Source organism: Rhizophagus irregularis, chromosome 22 (assembly GCF_026210795.1).
Source record: "Rhizophagus irregularis chromosome 22, complete sequence".
Lineage (NCBI taxonomy): Eukaryota > Fungi > Glomeromycota > Glomeromycetes > Glomerales > Glomeraceae > Rhizophagus > Rhizophagus irregularis.
In genome coordinates, this window is record NC_089450.1 from 323115 (window position 1) to 336125 (window position 13011).

The following is a 13011-nucleotide window of genomic DNA, read 5'->3' on the forward strand; positions in this document are numbered from 1 at the left end:
TGCAGTATCTAGAGATTGAGTGCTCGATTATTTTTGACAAAATCCGATTTGTGAGGTTGTGTGATTTTTCTTATTGAAAATGACAAAATGTTTTTACACGAATTTTTAGCAGAATTTTTTTTTTTTGAATCATCAAAATTATCAAGAGTTTTCAATACGTATTATATATTGGAAAATCAATTTTTCTACAAAATTATTGAGGCTGCATCGTCTATTGATCAAAGCTCATCGAATGGTAGTACACGAGCACCGCAGTCAGTTTTACTACTAATCACGTGCTTATGAAATACCGCAGTCATTAATCAATTACCATCACCCCTTACTCTAAAGCTAATATATTCGGCGTAACCTGGCACAGATAGACGAGACATCGGGATATAAGCAATGAAATATCATTAAAAACTATTAAATTATCAGAGTCTGATATATAAGTATAATATGTAATATATAAACTGATGTAACCAATTTGCGCCAAACAGCAAAACCATATACCGGTATCTCATCAATCATCATTATCATCATTTGAGTGGCTATTTATTTATATGTGGTAAAACGGTTAATAATAGAGAAAATTGTTTTGAAAAAAGAACAATAGTAGTAATTGTATTTTTTTTTCATGATTTTATGTGCTATGCAGTAAATACCCCCTTTCGGAAGGAAGATGAAAAACAAACAAAAGGTTCAGAAGCGTACATAAAAATTAAAATGTGCACATGAATTTTACGGCTTTTAATACTCAAATCGTGTTCAGTTTTGCTATTTTAAAAGTTTTTAATGAACAAAATACCCAATAAGAGCCTATATAACTCCCGACTGTGTCAGACCACATGTGACGCATCAAATATGTATGACAATAAAAATTTAATTGACTCGCCCTGACAAGATCATGATGCTGATGATATATTTAATTAAATAACAATGGATTTTTTTTTAATAAAAAAACTCTTGTTCCTTCAGATGTTTCTTTAAATTCTCTAATAAATCAGCTTTTAAATATAATCCTCTCAAAAATAATCCTCTCAAAAATAATCCTCTCAAAAATAATTCTCTTAAATATAATCCACTCGAATATAATCCTAATTCTCTCGAATTTACTACTGAAATTGATCTTCCAAGTAAAAAAAGTCCTCTCGAATTTAATCCTCTCGAATACAACCTAATGAACGCAAATAGAAGCAAAAGCAGAGCCCAAGGTTTGTAGAGTATGTATTAGTTTATCAATCTGATCAAGTCTACTAACGACCAGTATTATTATTTTAGAAACCGCTGGAAATACAGAAGATGAGATTACAGAAATCGGAGCGCAAAAGAATGGTTTGTCTTAGCAAACATTAGTTTATCCGGTCTAACCAAGTTTACTAACGACCAGCACCTTATTTCAGTTATTAATATTGATGAAGAAGAAATTGTTCCGAAGTTGAGTCCAGCCCAAGGTTTGTAGAGTATGTATTAGTTTTTCAATCTGATCAAGTCTACTAACGACCAGTATTATTATTTTAAAAACCACAGGAGGTACAAAAGATGGTTTGTCTTAGCAAACATTAGTTTATCCGGTCTAATCAAGTTTACTAACGACAGCACTCTTATTTCAGTTATTAATGATAAAGATGATCTGAAATTGAGTCCAGAACAAGGATTATTATACAATAGTTTAGATGACGCAGGAAGAGTTGCATTATTGGATATACTTAAGAAAGAAAGAAACGAAGGAAAGGAAGAAGGCAGGGAAGAAGGCAGGGAAGCAGGAAGGGAAGAAGGAATGAGGGTAGAGCGTAGAAGAGGAGTATGTTTATTTTCTATTTTATTATCGTGACTTTACTATGCTTTACTAAATTATAATAGTTTTTTCGACGTTTTTTTTCATCTTTAAAATAGAGATTTTACGTAAACTTGCTTATTTGTTTTTTAACCATAGCTGCTGCTATACTGATCAATGTACTTTATGCAGACACACAAGAAGGAATAATTAAATATGGAACTTTTATATCAAATACACTTGTTCATGGAGTTCAATTATTTTGGGCAGGAGTGGAAAGCATAAGAGAGAGTTCTAATAAGAACTTAAAATATTATATATGTACACTCCTGCCCTTATTATCCGGTGTCCTAGCTGCAATATTTTCAGGAATATTCGCTGTTACTACTCCTCTAGCTACCTCAGTAGCGTGGGCAGGGATTGGAGCAGTAGTTTCTAATCTTTTAAGAGATATTTTTTTGTAGCCGCAGGTGATCAATAAACTTCCAGAAAAATGTCTAAAAGAACACCCGGTTACATCAGGAGTTTAAAAAGGGTGTAGATTTGCAAAATTACACGTATGTAAAAAATCACGCAAATCCATGACACCTACGTGGGTATACGGGCGTGTAAAATCACAAATATTCTTAATAATGAGAATTCCTATATTAATTTAATAAAAAAATTTTTGTATTTTTAAATATAAGGGAATACACAATAAAATTCTTCTTTTCCTTTCTTTTTCTTCTTGTTCCCTTTATTTCTCTCTCACCTCTCTCCTTTCCTTCATTTGTTATTTCTTTCCTTAATATTTTTATTTACTCGGCATAATTTTTTTATATTTATTTATTTATTTTTTTTTTGCTTACCTTAAGGAATCGAACTGATTACCTTGAGTTATTTTATTATATATCATATCTCGCAACTTAACCACTATGCTATTTAACTTTTTTTATAATTTACAGTATTATATTTTATATTTATCTTAAAAATCATACTTTTTGAGTAAGTTACGCAAAATTGCATATTTACATGTTTTTTTATATCATAAAATGGCGTAACTATCTATTTATATAAATCCACACTACTTTTTTAAACACAAATTTATCAAAATATTTCGAATTGTCAGATTTGATGTACGGATTGCGTTAAAATCATACGTTTGTACAATTTTTTAAAGATGCGAATATCCGAAACTACTTGTTTACGTAAATTTACACAATTTTTTTTTAGATGGAAATTTGTTGAAATATTTTAGACTGTGATTTTATATATAGAATACTCAAAATTATGTATTTATACAATTTTTCAGAATATAGATTTTTGAAACTATCTGTTTATAAAAAATCTATGCAATTATTTTAGACACGAATTATCAAATACTATATTTTAAGTGTAAATTAAACAATATCGCGTATTTACGAGTTTTTTCAAGGTGTAAATTTTCGGGATTACCCATATTTGATAAATCTACATTAATATACACATAATTTAATCTCCTGATAGTAGGTTTCTTATCTTAGACCCTCCTTAAATATGATTGGTTTAATCAGCCACCGAAATCCATTGGACAAGACTTACATTTATCTTAGAAAATTTTTCACAATCGTAACAAACATTACATTTATCTTAGAAAATTTTTTTTTATAATATATACATTAATATACGTGTAACATTTTTATCTATGAAAATTTTCATAAAATTTTTTTATAATACATTATACGCTAATACGCGTGTAACATTTATAGAAATTTATCAAGATTTTAAATTAATTTTTTTATTAAAGAAATATTTCACAATAAGATACAAAGTATGAGCATTTTATTGGAATATTTTATGACAAAAAATTAAACTAAACCAAATATTAGAAATGTTTATCAAATATTTTACAATTGAGTAAAGAATTATCTATTATGTTATTATTTTTATTCTCTCCTTACAAAAATAACCTTATATTAAAAAAAAATACCATTATTAAAGTGAAAATACTTCACAAATTTCCATTGAAATTTTGTAAATATGAGTGAGTATTCAAACAATTTTATTTTTCAGAATACCAACCAAAGCAAAATTGTGCGATTTTCAAATTTGAGGAGTGGTCAATAAAAAAAATTTTGAATTTCAAAATTTGTGTACCATCGTGATCTGACCAATAAAATTTTAAAATAAAAATTAACGAGTTTTTTGACACGTAAAAAATCTATATTTTGCGTATAAAGGATATAAAGATGCATCAGGAGTTTAAAAAGGCGTAAATTTGCAAAATTTCACATGTATAAAAAATCACGCTAAACTGCGCCCTGCACAGGGATCCACGGGACATGCAATACTATGAGTTTACTTAATAATGAGAATCTTTGAAATTATCTTCGTAGTGAAAAATATCAAATTTATTGTAATAGTAAGAATTTTTGAGTTTATTTAATAGTAAAAAATTTCAAGTTTATTTTAATAATAAGAAGTTTTGAAGTTATTTTGATGGTAAAAAAGTTTGAAATTTTTTGATAGCAAGAATTCTTAAATTTATTTAGTAGTAAAAAAATTCCGAATTTCTTTGATAATAAAAATTTTCATATTTATTCAGCAATAAAAATTTACATTTTTTAAATAAAAGAATTTTCATTATTTATAATAAAATTTTCGAGTTATAATAAACTGCCATTGCAAATAAAAGATTATACTTTAAATCTACTTCGTAATAAATTGTTTTGCATTCTGCAAAAAAAAATCTACTCAAATAATCTTGAATCATCATTATCTTCAGAACTTTCATCAGTACTATCAAGACTTGATTTTTCTTTTTCATTTGAATCATCTGCGATGTCAGATTCTTTTGGTATTTTATTTTCTTTTAATAACATCTATTTTTAAAGAAAACAGTTAGTATATGTTTTACAATTTTACTTATTATAATAAACACGTGTATTACGCGAATTTTTGCGCATGTGATTTCTGATCTTGCATGATGATCCGATGGAATTTCGGTATATTTGTGTATATGTCGATTTCTGGTGTTATGAGACGATTTACGCCGATGTTGATAGTTGCTGATTTGTGTATATCGGTTAACTATATTAAAGATATTGATTTTATTTGATAGATTTACTTATATATCATTTTTATAGTTATTTCAATTTATTTAATTTATTTATTTATTATTATTTATTTTCTTTATTTGTATTATTTATATGTATACAATTTTATTGAATTTAATTAGAAGCTATTGTAGGGAAATTAGCTCAATAGTAATTAACCGTCTAAAATTATCATTTGTACTTTATTAAAAGTGGCTTATAATCGGATTGTATAATCATATTGATATATTACGAAATCAATAACCCATCAATAGACATCTATAGATTAGATTTTGCCTTAATGACAGGAAAAAGAGATGACAGTTGGATAAAATAAGATATAAATATACCTTCTGCCAACTCTTTGATAGAGTAATTATCTCATAGCTATTTTTCTGTAGTTATTTTGTTGCTAAATATTTTTAAGATATATTTCCTATCCCTTTCTGTCGCTTTTTATCACTTTGTTGTAAAGACCCGAATTTACACTTATTTAATAAAATCGTTATATTTGGTCAATATTACACGTTGCTTCTAACAGTTATATAATAGTTGTTGTTATAACTATTGCGTAATTCTATTTATCGTATTTTATAGTGTTTACCTTGACGATTCTTAACGAACAATACCAGAAGTAGTGTTCTGAACGGGTCGGGTCAATTTGGGTGACCCGTCGGGTTGACCCGAAAATTTCGGGTCGGGTCATCAAATTTATGACCCGACCTCGGGTCAGGTCACAGTTTGACCTGACCCATTGACCCGTTTGACCCGACATAATATTTCTGGTCAGATGGGTCAAATATGTAAAAAAAAATGCTGAAACGTTTTTTTTTGTATTATTATTAAGAAAAAACGTTTCGGCGTTTTTTCATATAAAATTATTAAAAAAAAATGCCGAAACGTTTTTTTATATTAATTATTATAGAAAAAACGTTTCGGCGTTTTTTCATATAAAATTATTAGAAAAAAATGCCGAAACGTTTTTTTGCATGATTATTAAGAAAAAATGTTTCGGTGTTTTTTCATATAAAATTTAAAAAAAAAACGCCGAAACATTTTTTTTTGCATTATTATTAAGAAAAAACGTTTCGGCGTTTTTTCATGTAAATTATATTTAAAAAAAATGCCAAAAACGTTTTTTTTTTGTATTAGTTGTTAAGAAAAAACGTTTTGGCGTTTTTTCATATAAAATTATTAGAAAAAAACGCCGAAACGTTTTTTTTTGTATTAGTTGTTAATAAAAAACGTTTTGGCATTTTTTCATATAAAATTATTAAAAAAAAAACGCCGAAACGTTTTTTTTTATATTAATTATTATAGAAAAAACGTTTCGGTGTTTTTTCATATAAAATTATTAGAAAAAAACGCAAAACGTTTTTTTTGCATGATTATTAAGAAAAAACGTTTCAGCGTTTTTTCATATAAAATTATTAAAAAAAAATGCTGAAACGTTTTTTTTTTTGTCATTAGGCTGAACCAATTTGATTATCTGTTTTACATTAGTTGTTTATAAAAATTCAGGTGAGGGGGGGAGGTCAAATAAAAAAAAAATTTTATGAAACCACGTGACTTTTATATATAAGTCACATGCAACCAATTTATTATTATTATTATTATTGTATAACGAAAAAAAAACTAATCAACATGATTGACCTTTTGCTTTTTCCTACTATTAACCTTATTTTCCAACCGTTTATAAAATGTTTTCCCATTTTCATTACAACTACTACATAATGGATATACTAACTTAAAATTTTCTTGTAAATTTTGAGGCACAGTTACAAAGTCATTATTCGCACCACACCAATAGCAGATAGGAATATTTCCTGCTTTTTTTGAGGTATAATAAAGCAATTCAATAGGCGAATCACAGGAAATTTGAACTCTAACAAAAACCTTTTGTGCTAAACTATGATCATCCGGAAAAATTGGGGATCCACAGGAATATGTGTAAGTTTGTAGCGCAGATTCTAAATCTTGTTTTTCTTGTTCTGTTAATTTTAATTCACTATAAAGGCATCGCGTTTTTCCACATGACTTACATTTTATATAACCCCTGATTTTGGCAGAAATGAGGATATTACTTGGTGCCAGCTCAGCTTTAGAATTTAAATTAATTAAAGAAGGACGGAATTTTTCTGTTGTAAATTTGCCATATAAATTTGCAAATGTTTCATAACGATCAGGATTATCTATTTAAAAAGTAATATTTTAATAATATTTTAGTAATATTTTATTGTTGAATATAAAATATCACAAAGAATACCTCGTGATGGTACTGGATCAGGCAAAAAATATAAATTCTGAAAGACATCAATTGGCATTCTGATGGGATAACAAACTTCGCAGGAAGGTTGATTACATTTTTTAATCTAAAAAATCTGAAAATATAAATATTTAAAATAAAACATTTTACATAAGGTAATTTTAATATTACCTGAAATGAATATGCTCTTTCTTGACAATGAGTTTTAATAAATTCTACTAGAGGCTTATGTTTTCGCAATTGTTGTTGAGTAGTTTCATCTTTAGTCAATGTGGAATCAATTCGCAATATGTTCTTAGTTTATGTAATAAATAAATTAAAAGTTATTAAAATAAAATATAAAATATCAGCCTGATTTAATTTATAAAAAAAATATTACCTTAAACATCTCGTCAATTTCCAAATTAGATGCAGGATTTTCTGTTTCAAATGCTTCATTTTTCCAAACCAAATGTTCTGTACGTTTACAAAGCAATTTTTGAACTGTTACAATACATTTTTCTAATTCTGATTTTAAGCATGGATTCTCTTTTGCTTTTCCTCGTATATCTTCTAATGTCTTTAGAGTTTCAAATTCATCTTCATATTCCTCGGGCATTTGTTCTCTCTTTATAGCAACACCTTGAAGCCCATAATTTATTACACTCATAATTCTTTCTGCGGGATTACACCAGCTGTGATGTGGAGCTGTTCTAACTGCAATTAGCATATCAAAATTACCTGCTAAAAACAAACATATTAGCGCTACTTGAACTGATCCAAAGGTACATCTGTGATCAGGACCCCGTCAGTATAAAGTGATAATATTGAAGGCAAGGGTTGGTTATGATACTGATGATTTATGAGATTAAAAAATTCTGTTGAATGCCTTAATGCGCTACTTGGTTGAAATACGGCATCTTTAAAGCTGACACACACTTTTCCATCATAAAAAGATTCAGATATATCACATGGTATATTAATAAATAAAGTAACAGATGGCGTTAATGACAACTTTGTGAAGTCATGATCTGCGGCTGTGATTTCTCCTTCGGCTAGTGCTAAAGTCTTTTTATTACGAACACCTGTAGATACTGGTACACTCTCGCCAATAGGCACTTTATGTTTATCGTCTGCTGAGATAAAACATGCATAATCTCGATATTTGATATTGAATTCATGTTCATATTTAAATAAAGTGCGACAATAATGTTCATCTTCACTGGATTTTCATAATAATCGTGATTGCACCTTGTATTTTACATTAAAATGCCCAGTATATTGTAAAGCCTTGGTAGTATATGCGTTAGATGGTGCAAAATTCAATCTTATCCACTCTTCTGATGGAATAAAGATATCACTTGGTAGAGGAGGTCCTTGATATATTGCATTTAAGCGAGTAATGATTCTATCTCGCAACTCTCGAATAGATATAGCATATGGAATATATAGAGTAGCACCTGTCTGACGTTCATTAACAACTGTATTATTGTGCTAAAATATAAATAAAAAAATAATTAATTTTATTATTAGGAATATTAGAATTTAGAAATACAAATTGGAAATTATTTAATAACCTCATTAAAATATCTGTTAAGTTCATCCCAAAATATATCAAATTTTGATCCTTGAAATCCATTATTAGTCCTTAAATCGATTATTATAGAAGGATCTTCCAATAACATCATAAGACGCAATCTTTCTTCCATCTCTTTGCTTATTTTATCATTTGCCAATGAAGCATCACCAGTTAGATCATGATATAGCATTCTAAGTACTGGATTTGAAAGATTGCGAACTAGAGAATACTAAAAAAAATTTTGTTGAGTTTTTAATTAACAAAAAATTTTATTGTAAATTGATCATGTTTACCATACCTTTTGAAATACGTTTTTTCTCATTTGTCTTGTACAATATACTGGTATTATATCATTAATGCGAATGATCATCTGCGCTTTAAGAGTTTCATAATCTTCATTAATTTCGTTGGTATCAGGTTCTCTCCATATAAAATTTAGTGTCCCAAGATAATTACCATGAGGATATCTAAAAAATAATATTTTTAGTAAAATAATTTTTTGTAATATAAATTATTCACACGCCAACATGCAATTCTTAAATTATAATTTTCTTAAATTTTTAAAAATAAATAAACTTTACCTATATAATCCCGTAAGTACAGATAATTGAATATTACGAATAAAATCATGCTTTTTTATAGGATCATCTGGTACATATAAATTGAGATCAATAAAATCAAATAATTCTCTGTTCGTGAGATCAGAATCTAAACTATGATATCTTGAATCAATCTCCCTTTCATCACATTTAGAAATAAGCTGAACATTACAGTTAGTAGATGGTTCACGTGCTGGATTTTCGCTTTCATGAAGGGCTTTCATATTGTTATTAGTATTATCAAGATGATCAAAATATTTCTTCATCATGGATGTGAGTTCGAAAACATTTAATACAACTTCTTGCCAAGAATCTTTAGATGCCCAAGGTTCAGCTAAAGAAAGCTCTATAGAATTAGCTAATTGAAAAAGTTCTAGGCGTGTAAGTTGTGATTTTTTTTTCTTCATTCTTTGATAGTATTCATTATAAACTCCATTTTGCTGATATACTGGAAGAGAGCTAAATAATAATGGAAGATGGCATCCTCTTGAACGTAATTTTTCTAAGTGTGGGTCTATATACCATATAGCCTTAGTTAAACGTTCAATAAATTTTTTTCCACAAGTGTTGTGATCATTTCCAGGCCAACTAACACACATACTCTGAAAAAGTTGAATAATATGATTATATAATAATATATTGCGTGTATCTTCACGTTTTTGTGCTGGAAGTTGATATCTAAAATCCATTAACCTTGTAAAGGCATTAGGGTATGTATTTGTGATAAAGGTACAACAAAATCACACAGAAGAAGGATATACTTGAGATATATAAATCCCAATGTTTTCATTAGTAAAAGTTTACCTTGTAACCCTTCTTGCACTGGTACCCAAGGCCCAGTTTCTGTTTTTCTAACTTCCACACGCACATTTTGGTGAAAGTAGTTTCCAGAAAAAACTGAATCAAATAAGGTTGAAAATAAACTGCTTTCTTCTACTTCTTTTACTAAAGGTCCAGTTATAATTTTAGCACCCTCATTTACTTGAACAATTATAAACATTTTTTTATACAATGTTGTGTCATGTAAAACAAAATGCCAAGTGGATATTTTGAAAAACGCGACGTGCATCTTTGCATTTTTTGCATTTTCGTTAACAAAGAAAATTAAAGTTTAAGCAATATGAAGATCAATGAATATATCATATGATATTACAAATGCTTTTTATTGGCTGAAATTTTTGATCACGTGAGTATTTTTTTTTCAATTTTTTAAGAATTCGGGGAGGGGGGAAATGTAAAACAGGTAATTAAATTGGTTTAGCCTAAGTATAAATGATACACCTTTGAATAACGGAACGGAATAACGTAAAACAATCAATATATCAACTTTTTTTGGGGGTAGAAGTTTGTCCGGTATTAGGAGTAGTTGAAGTTTGTCCGGTATTAGGAGTAGTTGAAGTTTGTCCGGTACTAGGAGTAGTTGAAGTTTGTCCGATATTAGGAGTAGTTGAAGTTCAGTTCCGGTTCACTTTCTTAGATGCTTTGTGAAGTTTTCTTTTATTTAACGATTTTTTCTTGTTTCGGCTCATTTCTATGTATCAATAAATTTTCTTACAGTTAAAATAGGAAATTGCAAATCAAAAGTAATTATATATCATATGGTCGAAAGTTACAAATTACCAGTTATTATGAAAATGAAATAAAATTATCTTAAATTTCAATGAGATGAGAAGAAAAGAGAAAGAGAACGTACGAGTTAATGATCAGACGAGTTTTTATAGAATTTATAAGTTTATTATTAAGTTTTTGACAAACTTTCACAAGCTGATTTGATAAATAAAAGTTTATTTATCATGTCTTCCGAACCGAAATGATCATCGATTTTAATTTTTCAACAAAAATGATTTATCAAGTACAATATACTTTGCAAATTTTAGTCGATTTAATTTATCGAATTGATATCAAAATATTCGATTTAGTACGACCGCAGTTAAATCAATTAATTAATTAAAAATGATTTATCGAGTACAATATACTTTTGCAAATTTTAACCGATTTAATTTATCGAATTGATATCAAAATATTCGATTTAGTATGACCGCAGTTAAATTAATTAATTAATCGAATTGACGTTAAATTTTTACAAATTGTAGTAAAGTTTTAAACGATTATTTGATTTATTGAAGCGATTAACTTCAAAACTCGTCAATTGAAAATGACAAGAAGGAGATCGGTTTCAAGCATTCTTGGCAATCAAAAAAAAAATGAATGTAGACGTTCGTTCCAAAAACCTCGCAAAAGGAAGAAAGTTCCTTGTTATTGCAATAATTGTAATAGAAAATTGGTATTGGAACGAACAAAGCTTCTACACGAGACAGGAGGTGAAACGAATGATTCGAATAAAGACGAATCAAGTGAGGACGAAGCTCTTTCGATAATTCAAGAAACTAGTGAACAAGACATTACCGAAAATATTGAATTACCTCAAGTAAATGTTGACGTTCATCAGACTTCAACATCAGGGTCGGATTTCGGGGGATACACCGAAAGTCAAAGGTTACAAATACCCGGGGACATAGATGTTAATTGTTCTTTTTTACCTCGGAGGCGCGTAAGATATACAAGCCATCCTATGCCTCAATCAACAAGTTTGAATATCGAATCGGACGTATATAATACTAGCGAACAAAACACTGAAATGTCTTTGGGTAGCGAATCAAATAATGAATCTTACAACGAAATTTTTGAAGATTATTCACCTCTTCTGTATCAAGCCAACATGGATGCCAAAGAAAATCCGATCGACGATAAATTTTCATGGATTTTATTGTGGATAATGAACTACCGTATAACATACAATATCCCAGAAATGGCAACCGAATCTTTAATAAAGTTCATGAAAATAGTTCTAAACGAAATCGGTGGTAAAAATTTTAGAACTTTTCCAGATTCTCTTTACCTAGCGAAAAAAGTACTTGGCCTAAAAGACCGATTTCAGAGATTTGTTCCATGTACAAAATGCCACAAACTCTATAATAAACAGGATGTAGAAAACTTTCGTCAAAATGAGAGTTTATCAGTTATGAAATGCCACCATATCGAGTTCCCAAACTCGTCTCACCGAGGTACACGCACTTGCGACACACCTTTATCACGACAAATCGATATTTCAAGAGTTCAAGCCGAATCAATATACCCATTTGCTGGATTTCGACAACAACTTTCTGATATGTTTTGTCGACCTGAATTCGAGAAATCCCTCTGACATTGGGCAAATCGATCAAATTCAGATAATATTTTATCCGATATTTATGATGGACGAATATGGAAAGAATTCAAAGATACAAACAACGATGATTCGTTAAATTTTTTCCGAAATGAGGTTGCCGACTCGCATCTTGGCCTCATGTTGAATGTTGACTAGTTTCAGCCATTCAATGGAACTAATCATAGTACCGGAGCCATTTATGCAGTTATCTGTAATTTGCCGCGTAACATACGATTTAAGTGAGAAAACTTGCTGCTCCTTGGAATGCTACCGGGTCTGAACGAAGTGAGTCTACATAAAATTAATCATTACCTTGCACCAATCGTTAATGAGCTGACATCCCTCTGGGCGGATTATTCTAAATCGAACATACGAGCATCAGTTAGGAAAAAAAATTTGTGCAGCGTTGATAATGGTATCGTGCGATATACCCGCTGCGAGAAAAATTTGTGGGCACGTTTCTGCATTGGTTTCTTGCCACCGATGCCAGAAAAAGGCAAATTATGAAAATCATCAGCATAATTTTGCTGGAATGGGAGATATGGAGGATTGGTTTGTTGCCAGGGATTCA

General features: G+C 29.2%; 3 protein-coding genes across 3 annotated transcripts; 2 read left to right on the forward strand and 1 right to left on the reverse strand.

The window, feature by feature from the left end:
• Positions 1-1159: 1159 nt before the first annotated feature.
• On the forward strand, positions 1160-2220 carry OCT59_014308 (uncharacterized protein; the record flags this gene model as incomplete). Its single annotated transcript, XM_066149927.1, has 6 exons — positions 1160-1193; positions 1261-1314; positions 1383-1433; positions 1510-1524; positions 1593-1783; positions 1876-2220. The coding sequence occupies 6 exons, from the start codon at positions 1160-1162 to the stop codon at positions 2218-2220; spliced, it is 690 nt and encodes a 229-aa protein (XP_066002152.1).
• Positions 2221-9210: 6990 nt separating this feature from the next.
• On the reverse strand, positions 9211-10232 carry OCT59_014309 (uncharacterized protein; the record flags this gene model as incomplete). Its single annotated transcript, XM_066149928.1, has 3 exons — positions 9211-9746; positions 9834-9910; positions 9994-10232. The coding sequence occupies 3 exons, from the start codon at positions 10230-10232 to the stop codon at positions 9211-9213; spliced, it is 852 nt and encodes a 283-aa protein (XP_066002153.1).
• A 1155-nt stretch (positions 10233-11387) lies between these two features.
• Positions 11388-11983, forward strand: OCT59_014310 (uncharacterized protein; the record flags this gene model as incomplete). Its single annotated transcript, XM_066149930.1, has 2 exons — positions 11388-11872; positions 11947-11983. 2 exons carry the CDS (start codon positions 11388-11390, stop codon positions 11981-11983), a joined length of 522 nt encoding a protein of 173 aa, XP_066002154.1.
• Positions 11984-13011: the final 1028 nt, after the last annotated feature.